The sequence below is a fragment of the Agelaius phoeniceus genome, chromosome 8 (genome assembly GCF_051311805.1).
Source record: "Agelaius phoeniceus isolate bAgePho1 chromosome 8, bAgePho1.hap1, whole genome shotgun sequence".
Taxonomy (NCBI): Eukaryota; Metazoa; Chordata; class Aves; order Passeriformes; family Icteridae; genus Agelaius; species Agelaius phoeniceus.
This window is the reverse complement of record NC_135272.1, coordinates 16,035,457-16,058,474: the sequence shown is the minus strand read 5'-3', so window position 1 is coordinate 16,058,474 and position 23,018 is coordinate 16,035,457. Positions and strand designations below refer to the sequence as shown.

Sequence of the window (23,018 nt, the reverse complement as noted above, 5' to 3'; positions counted from 1 at the left end):
ATTAATGAGAGTTAATTTACATTACATCTGGTTTTAGTTTAACCCATTTTATATTTACATCCTAGATGGCCTCAAACTAAGATGCATAAAATTGTTAATGTATTTCATAAATGATTGCAGGATCTCAGGCTTCAGATCTTGCTTGCATTTTTGTTACCACATTTTTTGGTTCAAAGATGTTTGGAAAGAGAATTTATATCAAGTAATAATATTTCTGTTCTAAATATTTTTCTCATGTGAGTAGTTTTTCTTTTCCATTCTAAATTTACATTTTGTCCTTTAGCATTTTTTGTTGCAATTTTTAATTCAATGCTTAATTTAATCAATGCTACTCTCAGGCTCTGACAACATTTAAAGCTGGCTTAATTTCAGGTTTGTTTCAAAACTGCATTTTGTTCCCGTGGTTTTGTGCTGTGCAGAACCAGAGCTTGTCATTTCATGTCGTGATCTGCTTAATTCTTTGTCTAGCAGCAGTAAGAATGTTATTGGAAAAATGGCTATTTGCTTAAACACAGATGGGGTTGGAAATCCTAAATGCTGGGTTCTTAGGAAAAGAATCTTTTTTTCCTGTGTGCATAAATTATCAATTATTTTTTCCCATCAATTAGCACTCGTATTTCATTACTCCTGATATAACTGGATTGCCAACTATCCCTGAAAGTGTAAGTATTCCATTTCTTATTTAACCTCATTTTGGGCTAGGCTGAACCTTTGCTTTTATCAAGAGATTTTTTTTTCTAAGACTGTTTTTAGAAATGATTGATGTCTATTATTGCAACCTTTAGTTGGTACTTACTGTTGCATTCATTAACCCATTTTAAAGCATTAACAGGGCATTTCTGACCACTGCTGTATCCACCCTTTGCTCGTAGTTACTTGGCTTCTTTGCATTTACTAGGATTACTTCCATAAAATATATTCTACTTCTGCACCTTGTGTTTTATTTGCATACTTGCCCTTTAAACACTGCATTGCTCAGCAGCAAATTCACCCATCAAGATATGCAGTCATTTTTTGTGCAAGAAGGCATTGTTTCAGGCTTTTTGAAAACATGCTGTAGCTGCCTACACTTGAATGCAAACCAAGCACCAGGAACAGGGGGTTTGGGGCTTTTTTTTTTTTTTTCTGGTTGTAGTTTTTTTTAATTTTCTTTATGAAGACTTGTATCCTGGATGGTGCTGTGGGTAAATTGGAAATGGGAAACCTCAGCTCACATTTTCTGTGATGTGTTTAGCTAGATAGCATCTCATAAAAGAGCTTTGAAAGGTCCTTTTTCCCCTCCTCCAGCTTCTAAATCTGGAATTGTGCATGGCTGTATAGGTGTGTGTTTTCACACTTTCAAACAGTGACTTCCTTCTGGAAGTTAAGCTGTGGGGGCTCCCAAAATCACGCAGTGCCCCAGAGCTGGTTCCTGGTGGATGATGATGTTGGGGCAGCAGGGAGCTGCTCCCCTTGGCATTGGGGTGTGCCAGGGAAGGACACAGGGGAGCCAGGAAACACCAGGGGAGAGGAGCAGGAGGGTGCTGGTAGCAGAGAGGAGGCCTAAGGGTACATCTGTAATGGTGGAAAACTCTGAGGAGGTGGCATGGACCATGTTACAGCTCAAGAAACCAGGGAAAGTTGCTGGATGGAGGGATAAAGGAGAGGACTCTTGTTGCTAGGGCTCATTGAGCAGGACAGGGCTTAGTTTTTAAATGTATATTTTCATCTGTTTCGCCTTATGTTTTGAATGCCTCAGTTTTTAAGGGATCTCTTATTACTTGATGTTCTAATAAAGTAGAGTTTTGGAGGCTAGAAGGTGTGTTATGGGCTTAAATTGAAGAAAATATGGGAAAGCATCTAGCTGGGCATGTGGCTGACCAAGGATCTTGCTGTGATGCCAGTGTAGATTTATTTTCCTGGTTCGAGGAAATTAAAATAATTATAAGGTGCCTTTCTATAATTATTTTTTATTCCACTAATAAAAGTCTAATCCTTTCAGTATGAATCAAAATATTAAGGTACTAATGGAGAGTTAGAACATGCAAGGAGTGAAGAGATGAGGTAATTACAGTAAATTAGCAATAAAATGAATTTTTTTACCTTTTGTTGTAAGGTTCATGTATTTCAGGAGCAGCAACTTTTCAACTATAACAAAGAAATAACTGTGACTGTCTCCCAAAGATAAATTGATCTGTAAAAGATTGTGAACTGGTTTTTAACACAGCTTTTTCAACACAGAATCAGCGCACCATTATCAACTGCAGTGTTAGAGAGTGTCCAAGGTAAATTGGACTGAGATTCTCATGGTGCATCAGCCTCTGACAACCCCTTAAAAGTAACATTTGAAAGACCAGAGGTTTTTTTTCCTAAAAATGAGTGTTTGTAGCCCTAAATCTCTGTTTTTTATCTCTTCCAAAATTCTATGCAGTGTGGACCAGGAATAATTCTGATATTCCACATATTGAAATTAATAGTGGGTTTATGAATTTGAATCAAACTGAATTGACCACTGGATCTTTGTCTTTTCAATTTTATTTTTTCTTTAATGTTGCAATACATTCAAAAAAGAAGTCACCCTACTCTGAAGCTTTTGCTACTTGCCCTGGCTGTTTTTTGGGTGGGTGTTTGGGCTGTTTGCCCTGGGTGACCCTGCTGCTGTGTGTTGGCCACATGCAGAATAGAATGTCAGTGTACAATTCCACTTTGGATGTCTGTCCTTCTGCTGAGGCCTATCCTTGATAGACTTCCTACATGAACATTCAGTAGTAGTGTTGTCCCTGTGAAGAGATGAATAGCAGCTCTGGTTGCAGATATGATAATGAATTTGTGAATTAAATATTGTGCATATTGAGGGCTGTATTAGTATATTTTCATATGTGTTCTCTGGTGTTTACAGAAATTTGCTGTCTTCCTGGGCAATTTTGCCGGTAGCTCTTTTAGCTTATTCAGAACTTGTGTGTCTCTGGTGCTGTGCCCTGCAGAAATAATTGTTACATTCAGCTGGAACACAGAGATCCCCCCACCCTTTTTCTCTTTTTCCCCCACTTTTCTGGTGTCTGGACTGTTAATGGAAGGTGCTGGTGACTTCGCCTCTGATGAAGCCCCACAGTGGGATTCTTACCAGGGGTGAAAAGGATGGCTGCAGGAAGACCCCAGCACCTTCCACCAGTTCTGTGGGATGTTTGATGTCCTGGCACACGCAGCTCAAGCAAAAGCTTGGTATTGTTCAACAAGCTGTTTTGCTGTACTTGAAATGGAGTAAAATGTGTTGACTTTGGGAAATCCTGGCAAAGGAGCAGTTTTATTACTGTAGCTGTGACAGAATAGTTACCACCATGGTGGAAGATCTGTTCCTGGGCTGGAAGTAGTGGTCATCTTAAAAGCATATATTGATATAATACCCAATCTCATATTTTTTTGAATTTGAAAATATGAAAGGGCAAATCTAAGTCACAAGCCTAATGAAATGAGAAAAATATTAATGACTTACACCACAGTTAACTTTTCATTTGCTTTAAAACCCAATTAATTATTTTTAAAGCAAACAAATTTTGGTGCAAAGGGATTTCTTTAATAGTTTGGAGTTGGTTTTTTTTCCCACCTATTAATTAGACAAAAATGTTCGCAAGTAATAGGCATCAAATGTTCCACTTGGCTATTACTGTTGCTACATTGTTAACATTTTTTATTCAAACAGAGAAACCTCACTGAATATTTTGTTGCTGTGGATGTGAACAACATGCTGCAACTTTATGCCAGTATGTTGCATGAGAGACGAATCATTATTACCTCCAGCAAACTAAGCACTGTAAGTACTTCACACTTCTCCTTCTAAGTAGGATATATTGAACATTTCACAAAATGACCTGCAGGCCTTTGTGGTTTTAGATATGTTCCATGTGTACTTATAGGACAATATCTACATGCTCTTCTAATATATGGTTTTAGTCTGGCTCTTGAAGTACAAAAGTCTGATTTATGTAAGACCTACTCAGATACATTAAGTCAGGTTAATTATTTTTCTTATCAGGAGATGAGAGTTCTTTAACTCTCCCGAGGTCATTTCTGTGCCTTCTAACCTAAAAAGAATTCTTAAGAGCTATTATAAGATCTTTATTATTCACTTGTGGCTTATTCCATTGGAGCTACTTGAAAGAAATCAAGGGTCCCTAAGAATAGCTGCTATCCTAACCTGGTAATAGGTAGATTCATCTTTGTTAGAGTGGTTTGGGAGTGCACACTGTAATATCTCTGATTTGGAGCAGCTCTTGAGACTGTCAATAATGTAAAACTCAAAATAGCAGTTTTTTAATTAAAGGTTTTGAGCTAATGCCCACATTAAAATGTTTCTTTTCCCTCCTTATGCCTGCTTAGGCTGCTTAATAAAAGAATGTTGCATTTTGTTTGGAAAGTATGCCTAAATATTCAGATGCCATTTTATTTTACTCTTCACAGAATCTTACAGATTTTTAAAATCCCCTGTATTTTGAAAATGCTCCCAAGTCAATTTTGCATCAGTACGAGACACTCACTTTATAACCAAGTTTTAATTACAGAGTATAATTCTTATGTAGAATCTTTAGCCTATTAAGCACAATTACCTAAATTTTTTTGAAGAATGCTGCCTAGAACATATTGTGTAATATGCTCTCTGTGATGGAAAATCAATTCTGTATTTCTGAGCACTGCTCATTGCACTACCAAATAAATGAACACATGGGTACAAGGTTGGATATAGTACTAAAAAATATTGTTTTCAAAGACTTGAAGGTGCTGTAAGGAGTGAGAATTCTTTGATTATATATAATGGATAAAAATCCTTTCCATTTATTTTGAGTCAAAAGTAAATTGAAGATAGAGAAGGTTCAGAATTGCCGTAAAAGGCTGACAGGTTTTACAATTCTAGATGCAGTAGCAATTATTTAATTGCCTTATTATTTTTTTAAACAGCATGGTGTTGGGCCTGTGAGCAGCGCTGCAGTTCGGGCAGTGCACAAAGGCAGCGCTGCAGTTACAGCAGGGCACAAGGGCAGCCTTTTACCAGTGCTCTGCAGGCCATGGAGCCAAGTCAGTCCTGAGAACTGGAGTGAAGCAAACATGGGGTTCTATAAGCAGAAGCCACATGAACACCTGAAAAACAGTGAAATAAATACTAAATTAATTTACACAATCTTCACATTACTAGTCTGTTATAGACTTTTTAACCATCAAAGATGTTGCTTTTTCTTAGGAAATTTCCATATTTGATTACAGGGTTTTTTTTTTCCTCCTCTCCATGCTCCCCTCCCCTTCCTGAAATGGATAGGGAAAGAATTGTACATTACAACATAGTAATAAGACCTGAATGGGCAAATAGATTTTGAAGGGAAAGCCCTTTTAAGGAAGCTCACATGATGTAGCAAAACTGTGGAATCAGAATTTTTTTTCACTTTGCTAGTCTGAAACAGAGCTTGCTGTATTTAAAGGGGAAAAAAAAAAAGGGGAAAAGAAAAGAAGAAATAACCATTAAAAAAGCTCAGCTCCAATGATGCCCCAGTCAGCCCTATTTTACTGCTCCAGTAGAGAGGAGATAGGAATCCTGATGGCAGCTCTGAGCTCGTGGAAAATTCATTCTGCAGGTGAGCACGTGTCCGTCTGCTTGGCACGATTTAGAATTGTACTCAGCCTACATTTGGATCTGCTTAGGACTTGTTTTTGTTAGGCTGAACATCTCAGCTGGTCTCTAGTGCTGTGATGTGACAAGAGGAGAGGAAGTACCAGAATTAGACTGTGCTGATCTAGACCACCTTATTTAAAGGATCAGATTTCTCTTTGGAAGTCATTACAGAACAACAGATAGAATATTCTGGTGGTGAGAATTTTGTTTACCTTTGTTTACCTTTGGCTGTTTATTCCTAACCTTTTAATGAATTAAAAGCCATCTTGCTGGTGTCTTCACTTGAAAATAATTTATGTCACTTTCCAGACATTTGTAGTGGTGTTTGGATGTCCTGGAGAGTGTCCCCAAGCTGTGAATGTAAATTGTAGCTTGCAAGTCCAATCCAAAATGAGGGAGCACATCAGCTTCACTTTTTCTCTGATTGCTTTTTCAGTCTACTGGCATTACTTAACTCATAGCTGAACAAAATTACTGCCACATCATGTTGGATCCACTTTTGATACAGGATTGGTTAATTTTCACTTGCACTAGTGAGTTCTGATAAAAAAAGAAGTAGAAAAATATATCTGGCTTCTTAAGAGCTTTGGTTCACAGCAGTGCTGCCTGCTCATCTCTTTCTTAAACAGAATAGGGGTGATGCATGGCTTGCTTCTTTGCAGAGCAATATAGCTTAAAAAGTTAATGAAACACTTTCCAGTATTGCCTGTAAGAATTTAATTGAATTGCCAAGAATGATTAAATGTGTTTTTGGCAAAAGATATTTCTTCTTTAACATGGGGATTGCTTGATGTAGTACAGTAAGCAAATGGAGTGTATTTGGGCATCATCCTTTGCGCAAGTCTTGTGCTGTTTTGCTGTTGCATACAAAACACAGCAGACTGGTACAAAGTTCCTATTTTGATATTCCTAAATTACAGCTTGATACTAGACAAGATTATTTGTTCAAAAAAAGTGCAGTCAAACACAACTTTCTGTTAAGGGAGTTGTGTCTTATCTTTGGGTTTAACTGAATATCAAGTGTTTATGTCAGTTCATGGAGACTGGGTTGTGATGTCACCTTCAAGTTATCAGCTCTGTTTCGGTTCACTATCTCAGGGCAGTGACTGATAACAAAAGGCATAATTCAAGGCCTTGCTCACTTTCTCCTCACCCTTCTTGTGGGGCCAGGAATGGAATAGTGCACTTACTTATGTTCAGGAATTCTTTGTCTACCATTTCTGCCCTGTTAATTTCATACTGCCATTTTATTCAAGGAAAGGATCAGTCCTAGTACGGAAAAAAGGGGGCAAAACACGATGCTATATTTAAAAAGGTTTACTGTAGAGGAAATAACAGAAGAAAATAAGGTTGCCTATTTTAAGTTGCTGAGTAGAGTTTTTTTAATTAAAAGAAACCCTAAAAACGGAAAAAAAAAAACCATCTTTAGGGTGTTTCAGCTTATATTTTGTTTCAGCCAAGCAGGTTTTGTTTTATGTACATCTTCAGAATATTGCAGTTGTGTTTTCTGTGCATCTCCCCTTAAATTGATTTTCTGTGGGTTTATCCCTTTTAAAAATTTGTTTGGTGTAGATATTTGTCTGCTAGTCCTTCCAATTACAACCAAGATACAAGTGGAAACTTCCCACCACTCCATTCTGTTGTAGCTTCTGGGTCATTATTTGCCCTAACTGTTGATTCTTTTATTAGCTAGACTTTCCAACCACTTTAATAATGTGATTAGCACCAACCTCACAGCTTGCTTCAGGCTTAGTGTTAGAACGAGGTGGATTCAGCTTGCTTGAGGATTATGCTCTGTAAGATCTGTTTGTAGCAAAAATTACCATTTCTGGCTTTTGAACAGTAAACTATGAAAGAGAAACAAATTATGTGGCTTTGGATTAAGCGAAAGGATGAATGAAACAAAGGGATTGATCTACTCACAGAGGTGGCTGTTAGTTATTTCACTTTAGCAGCAAAAGGAAGACCTTTCCTAAACATCAGGCTGTATGTTCTTTCACAGCACTGTTTCCTCACATGTCACTGCATCTGCATGTATTCTTATTAGTTGCATGGAGCTGTATGAGTTTCAGTACAAATAATTTTTTAATTCGGTCTTTCTATAAATTATTAAAGTGCTGGGATTGGCTTTTCTAGGAAGGCTGAGCTACAGCATTGATTTTATGCATGCTGGAGGCAGGCCCTAGATGTTTTGGCCCCAAGTGCACCTGCTGTGGTAGTCTACCAGAACATCATACCACACTCTCATGTATTCAAAGCAAAGGAATAAATCATGATTTTACAACAGTGCATCAGTTGACTTATTGCTGTTTTGTGACCGGAGGTAGGAAGGATTGCTGTTTAAAGCCATGTCATCGGTTCTCAAGTCACTCAAGCATGAAAGCTTGTCATATGCCTCTGTAATTGTACCTCTGCAGTCTCTCCCTAACTAGTCAGCTGGGGCTGTGCGCTCCGTCTCAGCACCCGGCTGGCCAGTGTCTGACAGGAGCTTTCTCAGCAGCCTGTCAGGAATATGCTAACTAGATTGGATCTTCTGCAGCCAGCACTGGCAGGTGGAAGGGATGCTACACTTTAAAGCAAATGTCTAAATGTTATCTCTGCTTTGACCAGTATTTGTTTTGGGAAATACAAGCCTGGCGTGTCTCAGAGCACGGTGCTTACAAGTTCTGCTTGGCGCTGCCTCTGGCTTTCTTTGGTAGCCCTACAAAACCAGACATAAATATCAACAAAAGATACAGATTTATTTGTTTTGGTGGTGTAGGAGCACTGAATTTACACACATGCATATAAATTTGCACAGATACATTTGTGGAATCACTTTTACTGTCGCTTCCATGGGAAGACAGCTTTCTACAGTTGCCCCAGATGAATTGGGGGCATTTCATCTGGGGCAACCGTAGTGAATTGGACTCTTGGCTTTATTCTCTTTTCTCATTAGTCGTGTTCAGCTCTTGTCACACTGTCCACAATTGGAAAAAGTATTACAATTTTAAAAAAAAGTATTGGAAAAAGTATTACAAATTTAAAATTTAATTCATATCTCAAATTCATGTGACCTGGAAGTGTTCAAGGGCTAAATTTAGTTCTTAGAAGTCAAGAAATGGATGGAAATTTATCATTAACTTGCAAGGCAGAATGGATATTCTGCTGATACTCACTGTGCTCCCAGAAGCATAATTAGAATTAATTTTGGAATATAACCTCAGATAGGCCATTTGGTATGGAACTAAATGACAAGTGGCATTTAATTTTTTTTTTGTAGCTCATGTGTAGGCAGTCTAAGATAACTGGGCAGGGGGGTAAACTGTTGTAGGTGCAGTTAAGTTCCCATTGGGAGACCTGCAGGGAGCACATTTCCAGCAGTGAAGCTACGGGATGTCATTAGGAATAAAGTGGGGTTAGAATTCACAGCCAGATCTGGAAAGCTGTCTCAGTTTTGGAAACTGAGCTGTCTTGAAGTTTTGAATAGTTTTCTCATTACCACAGGAGAAATAATTGCTTAAGGAATTTGTGAAAAGATATTGAAAGATGTGATTAAAAAAATTGTTTAATGAGAGCTGGAGGGAAAAAGCCAGTAAATAGTTGGAAATTGCTATTACCTGCCATCTATGTAAAACATGAAGAACTCCATTAGTGGGTGTTGTAAAAAAAAAAAAAATTGAAATCCCAAGCCTCAAAAATCCATGCTGTAAAAAGAAAAGGCATGTAGACAGACAGATCTACAAATTAGCTCCAGAATTTAATTTTCCTGTGACTTTTGGCAATTCAGTAGAAACTGAGGGAACTAAATGCTGTGTAGAGCCAATGTGGGCACTGCTGTGAGACTCAGAGAAGCCTTTAGGAACTGAGTCCTTTGTGGTTGGGCTGAAGAGGAGCTGAAGGGGAAATAGTCCTTATTCTGTTGAGCAGAACTGTCTCCCCCCCTACGGAAAGTACCACTGAAGTCATTTGGTGGTTGTGTGAAACAAAAGCAATGAGGAGGAATTGCTGAAGGGTGAGTGTGTAATACCAGCCCTTGGTCTGGTGTGCTGGTATGGCAATATTTCCCCTTTTCATACTTGCTACTGCTTTATCACTCTTATTTCCCTCATTTCACCAGTGATAAGATGAGCTATAGCATCATTGGTGGTTGTCTCTACTTTTACTACAGTAAATTGTCTTAAGTAAGACATTCACAAGGAAGTTTGTCCCTGCTGCTTCTTAATTAGTGGATGGCAGAAGAAAGTGCCATGGATTTCCTTTGGAGGAAGAAATGTTAATAAAAATGATTTTCCTGGATGCTCTCCTTTCAGAGGTGAGAAACATTTGCAGAATCCCCTCATTTTATGGCAGGGTAGCTCTTCCTCCATGGAGATGGGTCATAAAGGAGGCATCAAGGCCAGGAAAGGGACACAAAGATGTATATATTTGTGGTGTTCTGTGGTTTTGTGAGTGAGGAACAGATACAGAAGTTAGGCAATAAATGAATGTCAAAATAAGAGTAAACAAATCAAGAAAATACAGAGGTGAAATGAAGAAATGTGAGGAAACTGCAGTTTTTGAGCAGATGATATAAAGAAGCATAGTTTATTATAGGATCAAAAGAGACATGCTATTAACCCAGTCTCTGGTGTCTTAGGGATAAATACTGGTGATTTACTTCCAAGAGTTTCATTTTCAACCTATGAAAAATAGAAAAAACCTTTGTGGTATGAAAACAGTGAGAAACTGAATGAAGTTACATGGGTTTTTTGTCTGTACCCACACCTACTTTGTTATATAGATACCTCTGATTATCTTTGTAAGTGCCTGTGGGTCCCTGGTGTAGGCACAGTATGTCAGTGGTATTCCTTGTAGAGCACTCACCTGTCTACTACCACTTCAGTTCTATTTTCTGCTCAGCTTCCGCTCTTGGGCAGCGTGTCACTCCTGGAGCCATGGGCAAGGAACAAGCCCTGTCTGCAGCCTTCTCTTTTCTCTTCCAAGCTAATGCACAAGAATGATGCCATAATGCTGCTTTGTGAATCAAGAACTGCAAGAAAAGAATGAAATTGATTGTATATGAAGTGCTGTCAAAATCATGAATAACACTCATCTCTTCCTTTTCCTTCCCCCAGAAAGAATGATAAAAGGAAGTGAATAATCCCAAAAAAACCCCAACAGCAATTCAGGGAGAAAATAAGTTTTTTATATAAGTGTTTTCTTTTACATCTTTAATTTTTAGAAGGGAAAAAGTTAAAATATTCATCTGTGAATGGAAATATATTTCCCTTTCTCTTTCCCTTCTGTGAGAGAGGAAAGCTGGATTTTCATCTTGCCAACAGGAGGAAAATGCATTATGGCTCATTTAAGGTCCTCCCTCTTTTTCTTCCTAAAGATTATGGGGATGGCAGATGGAAAATGATTGGCCAGGAGCTAAATTAAAGAATTGCATGGAAGTGGCTTTGCATATCATGGCTTGGACAATATATTCTGTTCTGTTTTGTTGCTAAATTTTTCTTCCTCACTGATATCTCACCAGTGCTGGCAGAATCAGCTAGGTTTATCATTTAGTCTGACTGTTTAATCTTTAGAGCTGGGAATAGATTTATGCTCTCTTGTAAACTGGCAAAAGCAAGATCTCCCTTCCCACTTTCCCTCCCCAGCAGTCTTCCCCTGCCCTGCCACCCATTCAAGAAGTGGATGGAAAGGTTGGTCTCCACAAATGTCAAGCACCTGTTACAGGTTTGGGGCCTGATCTCATTCTCAATCAAACAGGATTTAGATGTGTTTGCCCCTCTAAGATAAAGTTGGTTTAATTTAGGAGTTGCAATAATGTAGAAGAGAGGCTTCCTTTCACCTATGCAACTGTTCCCCTTTCAGGAAGCAGAAACAGTGTTTCTCAGTAATTCTTGTGAACTGGGATATTGGGGAAGGAGCCACAAGGGTTGGTCCAGCCTGATGGTGACTGCTGTAATTGTGGTAAAACAGTGACCCATCCCCTAGGGTTTGTTGCTATAGGTATTAATGAGTAGATGAGATAACGAAACTAAACAGAATCTTGGGCATCTTTCAACATATGTGTGGTCAAGGCAGTGGGAGGGAAGCAGTTCTTTGGCCCATTGGGACTGTGAGGGAGGAGGGAGAGAGCACACCAGTACCCATTTCTGGACATGGTGTTGACAGAGATTGACAGTGTTTGACGATTTTTCAGGAAATGCTTTTATCACAGTAGTTCTTTAGTTGCTTGCAGTAGATTTTGAAAGGTTCTATAGAATCACAGGTTAATTTTACTTTAGCATTTGTTTAACTTCTGTTGCTGTTTTTGGCTTTCTGACAAGATTCTGCTAATCAGTTTCTGTCTTTCTTGTTTGTGCATTGCAATGTGTGCGAATCTTGCCACCTATGCTCTTCCTCTCTTTTTACCTTTGATTATAAAAAAGGCTTTGAAGAAAGTAATTTATATCGATAGAAAGAAATTGCCAGTAACCTTTTGTGCAGCATACAGGTATTTTTATGTTACTCATAGAAATTGTGTGAATAATAGGTATCAGATAAGTATTATTTGTGAGTCTGCAGAAAATGTTTCAGCTGAAGTAGTGTGGCTCCAGACATGTTGCAGTGTTTTAGCAAGACCTGAAATGAGGAAAAGGAAGAGACATGAACAGAAAAAGGGACCAGTCTCTTTGAAATACAGAGCAGAAAGATTCATTGGTAGAAGTGAGCATTGAGGTAGTAGATACAGACATCAGAATTACTGCATCCACACGAGGGAAGGGAGGGGAGGAGCTGCACTCTTTGTGTTCCCAGGAGCAGGTAGGCCTGCTTTGATCAACTCGAACTAAAACTTCTCCTGGCTGTTCATGTTCATTACTGCATAGATTTTGAACAACAGCCTTCTCAACTCTCTGCTTATTGCCATAAGGCAGAAAGGAGTTCATCATTCTATAGAATTTGAGCATTGTTTCAGTCTTGTTGAGATTTGTTAGTAATCAATTTTCTTTCAACCAATAATGAATTTTGCAATTCATTAATTTTTACAATTATACAAAAATACAGAATTTTAACAAACTCTGTATGTGGTCTCCTGCTATTTGGAGAGACTGTATTTTCACTGGGCATGTAATTTCAGAATTTTTTTTACAGGGCCAAAGATAAAAATTATTTTACGAGAATCACTGGAGTACTCTGGAGAAAACACCAATTACTTTCTTTGCAGTATATGAAAGCTCACATGTTGATTCTGGCTGCAGCATCTTATCAGGAGAGATCAGAAACAGACTAGAAACTTTCAGTTGGACTCAGTACTATTAATATGCCTATTACTGATGGAAAAAGACATAAAGCTTCTTATGCCCAGTGTAAATGTTAGAGAATTCAAATTAGATGTGTTTATTTGTTAAAAGGTTGAACATTAAAATTTTGCTTTTAACTAATTCAAATAATTTGACTCATGCTGTTCATGTAATTTAAAACCACATTATTAAAACCAATTTTGAAAAGATAATTAGATTTATTCCTGAAAATAAAAGTTGTTTAACTTGAAGACATTCTTTGAAATGGAGAAAAACAGTCTAAATATCAAAATTGATGGAAGCAAAAGTATTAGAAGTTCTGTTGAGTGTTGGCAAATGAGTTTCAGCTGAAAAAACTTTACTTAAAAACTGTCTTATCCATTTTTTAATGGATAAAAACACAGCTCTAGTAGATCTTCTGTAGTGAAATGAACTACAGGAGGATGTCTTGACATCATTTATTGCCTCAAACCAGGAAATAAACTATGAGATTTGCAGAAAGTAGGTTCTTCAGCACTTGTCTGTTATAATTTGGGTTTTTCATCAAACTGCAGAGTTGTGCAATGATATATCTGTGTGCATACATAAACTTGCAGCAAATTTTATTGGACAGAGGCTTTTGCTTTTAATGTAAAACCTACCTGTAAAAGGAATCACAGTTCACAGCTGGTGTTTATATCCAGTTGTCAATGGAAGGTAGGGTTGGACACAGTCTTGAGGACAACTTCAAGATGGTTTGGGAGAATATCTACTGAAGACAACTTCAAGATAACTTAGGAGAATGTGTACTCATTTGATTTTTATGGTCCATGACATATCTTTTCAAGGTAGTTCTTGATAATTCCTTTTGGAATAGGTAGCAGCCAATTGACAGACTCCAGAGAGATTTGTGCCTAAAAAGTGTAAGGAATTGCTTTCTGCAGAAGACATTCCCACTTGGTCAAGAAGCAGATTTCATTTCTTTGCTTGGGAGCCTGTGCTGGGTGCTCTGTTTGAGGATGTGCCCTGTAGCCTTTGGCAGGTGCCTGCCAGGCTCTGCTCCTGTGCATGGACACTGTTGGATGCCCCCAAATCTGGTGTCACCTTTGTGGAGCTCTGATGTAAATGGTGGAGTTCTCCCTGGTACCTGGTTTTCTGATCTCCTGAACTGCCTGGTTCCTTAAGTGCAGCATTGTTCAGGGCTCACAGCAGTTCCCATTCTGATTTGTGGAGTGGATGTGTCAGTTAAAGGGGAAGGTTATTTAAATAATTAATGCATTTGAGAAATGCAGTCACCGTTGAAACAGCAAAAATAGCAAAAAAGAGATTTTTTTACACCAAGTATGCAAATTTTAATATGAAATCCATAATTATCTTATCAGTATTTGCTTAAAGGCAACATTGGCAGAATAATAAAATGTGGCACGGTTTGAAGAGCAGCACAATCCCATAGCAACTTGTGTTACAGGCTGTAAACAGGAAACTATAAAACATATTCATGGCATGCTAAAATGTTTGGAAACATACTGCAACAGCATAGAGGGAAATGTATAAAAAAGATGTTATTAAATAGAAAAGTGATCAACAGCACAACAAAAGCTTCACACATAAGTTATCAAATCTTTGCCTTTCCTGCTAGAAATAAAAAAAAATAGTAGATTAAAAAATTATAAATGGTAAATAGATGCTAATGGGAATGCCACACTAAAATACAGATTATAAAACAAGTTAATAAAACTTCAGATGTTTTTAAGGAATTCCATAGTTCCTCTGTTAAAGTGAGAATTAAAATATAACAGACATGCATAAGATAGGGAAATTTCTTCATGCAAATAGTATAGTCATCTTAATTCATAATTTAAGAATGCCTATTAAGAGGAGGAGGAGGCAACTGTATACATCAGGGGATATCCTGAATAACTGTAAGCTCAGCTTTATTGCAGCCTCTGATTGAAATACAAGAAATGCTGATTTTTTCTATAGGTTGTTGTGTTTTGAAATTTATACACTGTGTACAAAAGTATGTGGACATAATAATAATACCATATCTATTCTGAGTGAAAGAGCAAAAAACAATGCTGAACTGGACTGTGCTAACAGTAGTGTTAGTTCAACTACACAGAGAGATAATATGGAAATAAACCTCATAAATCCCACTGTGTAGAAGAGGGAGAAGGTACTCATTTATTTCTTCCCCAAATCAATTCATAGTAACAACCCAATAATTAATAAAATACCCATTATTATAAGTCCAAAATGAGAGTAATTGCAGAAGTGTGGTGTAAAGCTAAGAAAGGAGATGTTAATGTGCAAGGAAGAGTTTAAATAGGGAATTATGATATCCTTGGCTTTCTGCTGTGTAGCTGTCAGGCTGGGGCAGCTCGCTGGTCAATAGTGACATTCTGTGTGTCAGTGAGCAGAGTCTCCTGATACCTTAACCTGCAGTTCACACATTACTGAAGCTCCAACTGTCGAACATTCAAGTCCCTTGGTACCACTGCAGCTTCCAGACTCTCCTGACTGGCTCATGTTTCATTCTTTGGCAATTTGCCCTAATGATATCCCTCAGGAGCTTTCAGGCCCTCTTCTTTTCCATATTTAATCGTGTTATATTAATCTGAGGGCTGAGCAAACTAGGCTGCACAAATTGTAATTGTCTGTGATTTCTGTTGCAATGGTCTTATAACTGCTTTTTTCATTTTTAGTGTAAAAATACGTGTACAAAATTGTAGTGTAATTTTTTATTTACAAATCTAAATGTCCAAGACGGCCAGGATGTGAACACTTTAACTGCTGATCTGTTCCACAAAGAGGGTTGTTTTTTTCCCTATAAAATCCATAATGTTTTAGCACTTGCTGTATGAGCAGGATTTACATTTTATTTTTTGCTCTTTGTTTTGTTACTGTGAAAGTTCATGTTTAATAAACAGTGCTATTATCAAGTTAAACTTGGGTAGTAATTTTGTTGCGATATAAAACATTAGACAGCCTCTTCTTTTCCATTAGCTTGGTAGCTTCTCCCTGGGTCATTCTCTTAAAATGTTTTTCCCCTTTTTCTATGAGGTTTGTAGTGCTACATGGGATGGATATGGGCTACCATGTTGTGAACAGTCTGGATTTTTTCTCATTCTGTTGTAATTCTGTGCCTGCATATTAAAATAATGAAATTTGAGAGACTCCCTTACAGCAAAGATAGATCAAATTGGAATTCTTTACATATTGCAAGATTATTTTCTTCACTTGTGGAATGAACTTGGCCCCATTTCTAATGAATTCCACTCTTCTTTGTTTCTTTGTTTTGGGGGTAACGTGGTGGTTGTGGTGTTTTTTTGTTTGTTCTAGAAAACCAGAGATGTCTATTTGGAGTGGTAAGCAGTTTGTAGCACCTCCTTTCTTGGTCAAGGAGTTCATTTTCCATGATCCTTGTGTCAGGCTTGGAAGTCTCTGCTTTGGGAAGGGAATTTTGGAAAATTGTAATTAAGATGCTTTTCTGTTACAGGGAATATTCACTTCAGATTTTTTTAATAAGGTAGTTTGGAAATCAAGATAGTGACACAAACAGGAGTTAATCCTGCTTCTGAGTTTAGTGCTGTTCTGTGGTTTCATGCAGCTTCAGATCAATTCCAGTTAAAAATAACAGGAATGGGGACCAGAAAACTCTCCTGAGTCTTTCCCACTCAGTGGAGCCTGGTGAAACTGGGGTGCACTTCAGTCCTGTGTGTTCATGGCAATGCTCATGTTTGACCACGACTGCATCAAGCAATTCATGATTATTTCCCTTTTTCTAAGGGAATAGCTGAGCAGGGAGGGCTGACTTGTTAGCCTGCCTTCTTGCAGATGTTGTGCTTGTTTACATACATCAGAGTTCTTTGTGGATGTGTTTTTGCAATTCAGAGTAATTTACAAAATTATATAAGAGGTGGTTTGGGGAGGTTAAGATTTTTGCATGTCTAAAGTTAATTTAAGATTTTATATTTTCTTTTTATTCATGTTTTTTTTTGTTTCCAATTCTGTGTGTATATTTTTATTTTTAGTTAACTGCTTGTGTTCATGCGTCAGCTGCATTGTTGTATCCAATGTATTGGCAACATATTTACATCCCAGTGCTTCCTCCACATCTTCTGGACTACTGCTGGTAAGACAGCTAACCTGTTATCCCCATTTCTGAGATTCTCACCTCTCTTAGAATTCTGAGTAACTGATGAAAACACTGACTCTTTAGTGTGGCTGAACATACAGGATCCAGTTTATGAAAGCACTTAGGCCAATGCTTAAATGATGACTTGACTAGGGGTATTCCAGCATGCCTTAATGTAGTATTTGGATTGGTATCTTGAATTACTGATTGCTATTAGTGCAGCATTTAGAATCATGTTTGTAAGAACTGTTTCTGTTTTATTGGTAAGATAATTCATTCAATAATTTGAATGCAAACATGTTACAGTTTTCTTTTATTTGGCTTTTATTTTAAGTTGAAATACATTATACTTCTAGAAGCATTCAAAAAACCCTGATCATTTTTTCCAGAATCAGATGTTAGTATTCATCAGTGATTTAGGATTTGTATTTTAACTCAGCCAGGCTCAGGATTCTAGCCAGCCCCTTCCCAAAAGAGCTTAAAAACTCCTTTTGGGACTCCAAAATTTTTATTATAAGAATTCTGCTTTTCCTGATGAGTTTCTGTTCACGTGACTGATTTTGTGGTTTTGGCATCTTTTAAAGTTGAACAAGAATTACTTTTTGATTTGCTTCTGATCCTTCCTAGGGGATGATGTTTCCACATGCCTGTGTTTCACAATTTCTTGCTTTTATTCAGAATAGTGGCAGAGATAACAAATGAGAGTTTCCATTTTCCCTTTAAGCAGGAATATCCATCCCTAGAGATTTTCACTTTACCTAGACTCTCTGGGTCTGTTATGGAAAATGAACCATTTCAAGCCATTCTAGAGATTAGGAATTATTATTATATATAAAACCTGAGACCCAGCCAGATACTTAACTAAGCAGAGCTAGGTCTGTGTTTTCTTCATAGAAGTAAATTATGCTTATGTGTTTGCTGAGCTTTATGTTGTTGGTTTTGGTTTCGGTTTTTCCCCCCTCAAACCTACGAATGTATTGCTGTTCTACTGAACTCCATCTAGTCTAATGAACTTTTGTTTTCAAACAAATCCTCACTATTTTTCCTTAAGTGTCTTTGATAGTTTTTCCTGAAGTTCACAATATTTGTCCATGGTATATATTTTTTCTGTGGTAGTTCTTACAATTCATGTGTATATTATTTGTTTTTTTAAAAAAGAAAACAAATGTTTTTCTCCAACTCCTCCTTTTACTTACAAGTACAGCTAAGCCTTTTATGTTTAATGATAGTCTTCTTTTGAAGAAACTCTGTCCTAATTGTTTCCCCTCCTGCCTTTGATAAAATATACCAGGATGGGGTAGAACTTGAGTGTGTTTTAGTTTTACTTGAGCTTACTGCCAGAACCTTTGTGATTTTTCATATATTCCAAAAATGCTGTTCTCAGAAGGCAGATCAACACCTTTATGCAAGCTGTACCCTCTAGAGTGCATCCTGAATATGAGATTTTTTTTTTATTTCCCCTTCTAAGCTCACATATGTTTGCAGAAATAACAATATTAGATGCTGTACACAGCTCCATGTGATGATGACAATAGTTGGGATTCTAGGTCACTGTGGTATGACCTGAGAATTTTTTTTACTCATTAAAAAGGAGCATGGAGTTTCTTAAACTTGTAAAATTCGTTTATATGCCTTATTCTTTTTCACAGTAGTGCAATAGGATGGAGTAAAAAGTTCCCCTGTTTTAGAGATGTTCAAAAGGAAACATAAAGTTCATGAAAAGAAATGCACAACTGATGAATTTATCACAGTAATTCAGACCTTTTGACTCAGATTTTTGTGCATTTACGTTTCTCTTTCTGTTCATCTGAATGGTTCTTTTGTGAGACAGGTTGGAAAAATGTAATAAAAACACATAAATGACTTAGCTTTCTTCATGTTCTGATGTATTAACAGTAAATATATGTTCTCCTCATAGGTATATAATATAGCAAGTTAAAAAACCTTGATGAATTCTTAAGGTCAAAGTTTGTAGTAGGCCTGACATAGTTTGCAGTCCAACAGGATCACGCCAATTTAAAATTAATAAAAGAATTCAAAAGTTATTTTGCATACTTCTCTTTTTTATGTCATTTTTATAAGCAAATTTCATTTTATAAAAGTGCCATTTTAGCTCAACGTGCCTAGAAATTTCATTGTCACTGTTTCACTTGGACTTCTTGGAATGTCTCCTATGAAGTCTCATTTTCTTAGTGTTGTCCTGAAATGGCATTCAAATATATGAAGTAGGGGAATATCAATTGAATAATTTGTTCATTCTGTGGAAGTAAGGCTTTTTTTAAACAAAGATAAAATTCATTTAAATCTATTAATTTAAATATAGGCCTCATTCTGTAACCTTTTTTTTTTTGCACATCAATCATATAGCATATTTTGAGAGAAATCCACTTTTTTTTTTTTCCATTACTTGGACTAAGAATCTTCATAATGTCATCAAGATAAAGGATGCAATTCTGTGGGGTTAGACTTTGATAAATTACATTAAGTGCCTAACTGGTACATTTTGTAAGCAAGAAAAAAGAAAAATGTATCTTTGAGGAAAACAAGTCTATGTTAAAATGATTTCAATTCTTTCACTTGCCTTTTTAATTAAAAAATCTATTAATTTCTATCCTGCTGCCTGATTTACAGGCTGGATTTAGACCTAATATAAGAGATGATGCTGGAGTAGCCCAAAGCAGAGGGTCAGTGTGGACTGCACCACCCCGAGGAGTGGCAGGCTGTGAGTGCCAGGCTCCAGGGGAGAGCACAGGGTCTGTTCATGGCTTCAGGAGGGGCTTTGTGCCTCCATGAGCTTAGCTCAGCCTGGAGTGCCATTATGGGAGCTCCACTGTGAGAACTGGAGTGACCATCCAAAAAAGGAGATGTCAGAAATTTATTTTTCCAGAAGGTAGCAAAATATAGGCTGAGAAAGTAATACTCATTGTAGGTGCAGAAAAAAATCCACTGTGCAGTTCATAAAAAATTGAGTTTTATATTATGTCGTAAAAAATTGATTTCTCTTCTACATTTAAGTAAGTAAAAGGAGACTGTTGCACTCAGTGGAGTGGGTGGCTGGTTTTCAAGAAAACTGTTACAAAAATTAAGTTTGAACATTGATACAGTAATTATATTTGAAGAAAATTATTTTTTGTGAAGAAGAAAGCTAATTTAATGAAATTTCTGTCTAATATCTTGGCAAACTGAATCCCCAATATTAGAATATATGCCAGTTTTGTCTGTGGATGATAAAGCATCTGTTATACTGGTGCTCTGTTGAGAATGTAATGCAATCAGAAAATTTGAGTTGCAATTGCAATAGGTCTTTATGAGATCTTTAACTCTTCTGAGTTAGGATATACATACGTCTGTTTTCGTGAGAATGGGGCAATTATTTTCCAATTAACTTGGATGTTTTGCATAACATAGTAATTATTTTGGGCAGTGATACCACTGATTGATATTTTTGGTGATAACATGCATAAGCAAGATAAAACACTATAGCAGCTCCCAGTAGTATCATAGTAAGCATTTTCATGTGCATATTACAGTCCTCTGCTGCTAAGGCTTCAGAATCCAGCAGTAAGAAAATTACTTTTTGCTGAAAACAATTAAATTGACTTTCCATGCCTGCAGTTTTTATTTCATCCATTTTCAAGATGTGCTTTGTAGCTTTATTCTGTTAACTTCAAAATTGAAATGATGTAGCTGTTGCTTTGTTCTGTAGAGAAAAGAACTACATGCTTCCCTTTTTAATGGCAGATTTATTAATGGAGCAAATCATCAGCTATCTTAAGTCAGCACAGGCGTGGTGAAGCTACTGGCACAGTGTTGATGTATGAGAAAACAAGTGTGCATAAAATCCATACATGACATAGCACTTGTTTTCACTGTAGTTTTGCCTGTTCACATTATTTGTAGCACTGAGATATCCTGGTAGGAGGAACCTGAGGATCTGTTTTGCTGCATATTCTGCAGCAGAATTCTCAGTAACATGTCAGCCATAATCATTCTTAGTGGCTTGGTTAAATATGTTACATAGTACAAATCATTCTTTAATCTATAGAATGGTTTAAAGCTGTTTAAATCCTCTCTGAATATATATGGGTGTCTGCTCTGGAGTGACACTCGTTTACAACTCCATGTAATTTGTGTTTAGTTCACAAAGACATAGGGATTAGCCTGGATGAAGTCATCAGGAAGTGCTAAATTTTGTCAGTATTGGGCTAAGAAAAAGATGTGTGGAAAAATAGAGGCCTCTTTTCCTTTTTGGAAGCCCCATTGCCTAGAAACCTTAAGCCATGATAGTTTGCAATTGCAGCAAACCTATATTTTGATATCATAGACAACATGAAATCTTGTTTGGGCCTCAGTCAGTCTGAGCTTTTGGTTTTGTTTGTTGGTTTTTGTTTGGATTTTTTTTTTTCATTGATCCTCTCCTGTGGGACATTGTTAATGAGAGCAATTGGCTAATCCATAGGGTGTACAGATTTTTCTAAAATGGGCTGTAGTTGTAGGCAGGTGAGAATTGCTTTTTCTGGTCCCAGAGGTGGGACCAAATGGATGAGACCACATGAACTGATGCAGTGAAACCTTGCCCCATCCTTGGGAAGTCAATCACCAATCAGTCAGTGCCACTGGCTCAGATCTGTGATCAGATTATTGCCATGAGAGAAATTACTCTGAGTTGTGTACCCTCGTATGTTATCTTGCCTTCCATTATTTTTCAGGGATTATTTTTATTTAGTTTTTTTTCCTCTGTGGTCTGTTAGTGATTCCTTTCCCACTGAGTTGCCTAAACCAGCCTGTGAAATTGCTCACTTCTCTGAGAGTGAATATTGTCAGTAATCTCACAGTACCCAAAAGTCTCATGGTGATTGTTGAGGTTTTTTCCTTCAGTGCTGGACACTGAGTATATTCTCGGTCAGATGTTGCCAGAACAGAAGATTGTAGGTAACCATGATAAATAAGCCTAATTCAGTTTCTTGCTTGCATACTGCAGGTCTTACTGCAGCAGCTTTGTTCTACTTGGAGAATATGGTTCTACTTGGAGAATATGGTTCTACTTGGAGAATATGGTTCCTTGTCTTAGGGAAATTGGAAAGGAGAATTGGAAGGAGATTATCTTGAGTTAAATAGGATATTATACAGCTTCCAAAGGCTTGCCAGGGGAGGGTTCAAAACCAAAACTGGTGGTAATGATGTTTGTGTTGCACTGTGGTGATGGTAACCAAGACCATGTCCTCCAGCTGGTGTTTTAAAACCAGCCCAATTTGGGAACATCTGCTGGGTTAGCTCAGTGTGGTCAGTTATTGGAAGTAGGTCTGGAGGTGCCTCCTTGCTCATGCCTCATAGTTTGCAGCAGTATCCTTTATTTGGTCGTCATCCTCACTGCAGAGTAAAACAAAATTTTCCTTGTCTAGTAAACATTCCTGTAACAACTGTATTCATTTAATACTGTCTTAAACAGTGATTGTCTACTAGGGTCTTATGTGCCAAGATTTAAAATATTCCATTAGTGTTATACTTAAAACTTGATGTTTTCCACTCCTTTCCTTCAGTGCACCGATGCCTTATCTAATTGGCGTCCACTTAAGCTTGATAGAGGTAAGTTTACTGTCCTCTTCAGTGTACTGGGAAGCATGAGGTGTGTGTGCCATAAAAAAAATTGTAATGGAAATGTTTTAGAAAAAATCCCTGTATTTTAGCATGCAGAATTACAAAATTTATGCTTCGTATGCTTTGCTAAGTAAAAAATGTCACACATTGAAATCTTACTTTTTAAGTATTTTAGGAAGACATGTAGCTCTACATCATGATTTTCTCTGTCTTATTAATAGCTCAGTGGTAGCTATTTTCCTGCATTTTAGCACTTTAGCATCAGATTTCCCCAATAATGAGGAAAAATTTATTTTTCAGGAACAGGCAAAATTTATTTTGGAGTCGCCGTCACTCAGATTTCGGCATTACTGTGATTTCCCAGATAATTTATGTTCCTGTCCCTCTGAAAACTTGAATCTAACCTACATCC

At 37.3% G+C, this 23,018-nt stretch overlaps 1 protein-coding gene across 2 annotated transcripts in view; it reads left to right on the top strand.

Moving 5' to 3' along the window:
* DENND1B (DENN domain containing 1B) overlaps nt 1-23,018 on the top strand; it is a 151,048-nt gene that overhangs the window by 77,078 nt on the left and 50,952 nt on the right. For both annotated transcript variants that reach the window (XM_077182083.1, XM_054638328.2), the window contains 4 exons: nt 609-662; nt 3,680-3,790; nt 16,905-17,005; nt 22,549-22,594. In XM_077182083.1, the coding sequence (XP_077038198.1) occupies nt 609-662; nt 3,680-3,790; nt 16,905-17,005; nt 22,549-22,594 (312 nt within the window). The remainder of the gene's footprint in view (nt 1-608; nt 663-3,679; nt 3,791-16,904; nt 17,006-22,548; nt 22,595-23,018) is intronic.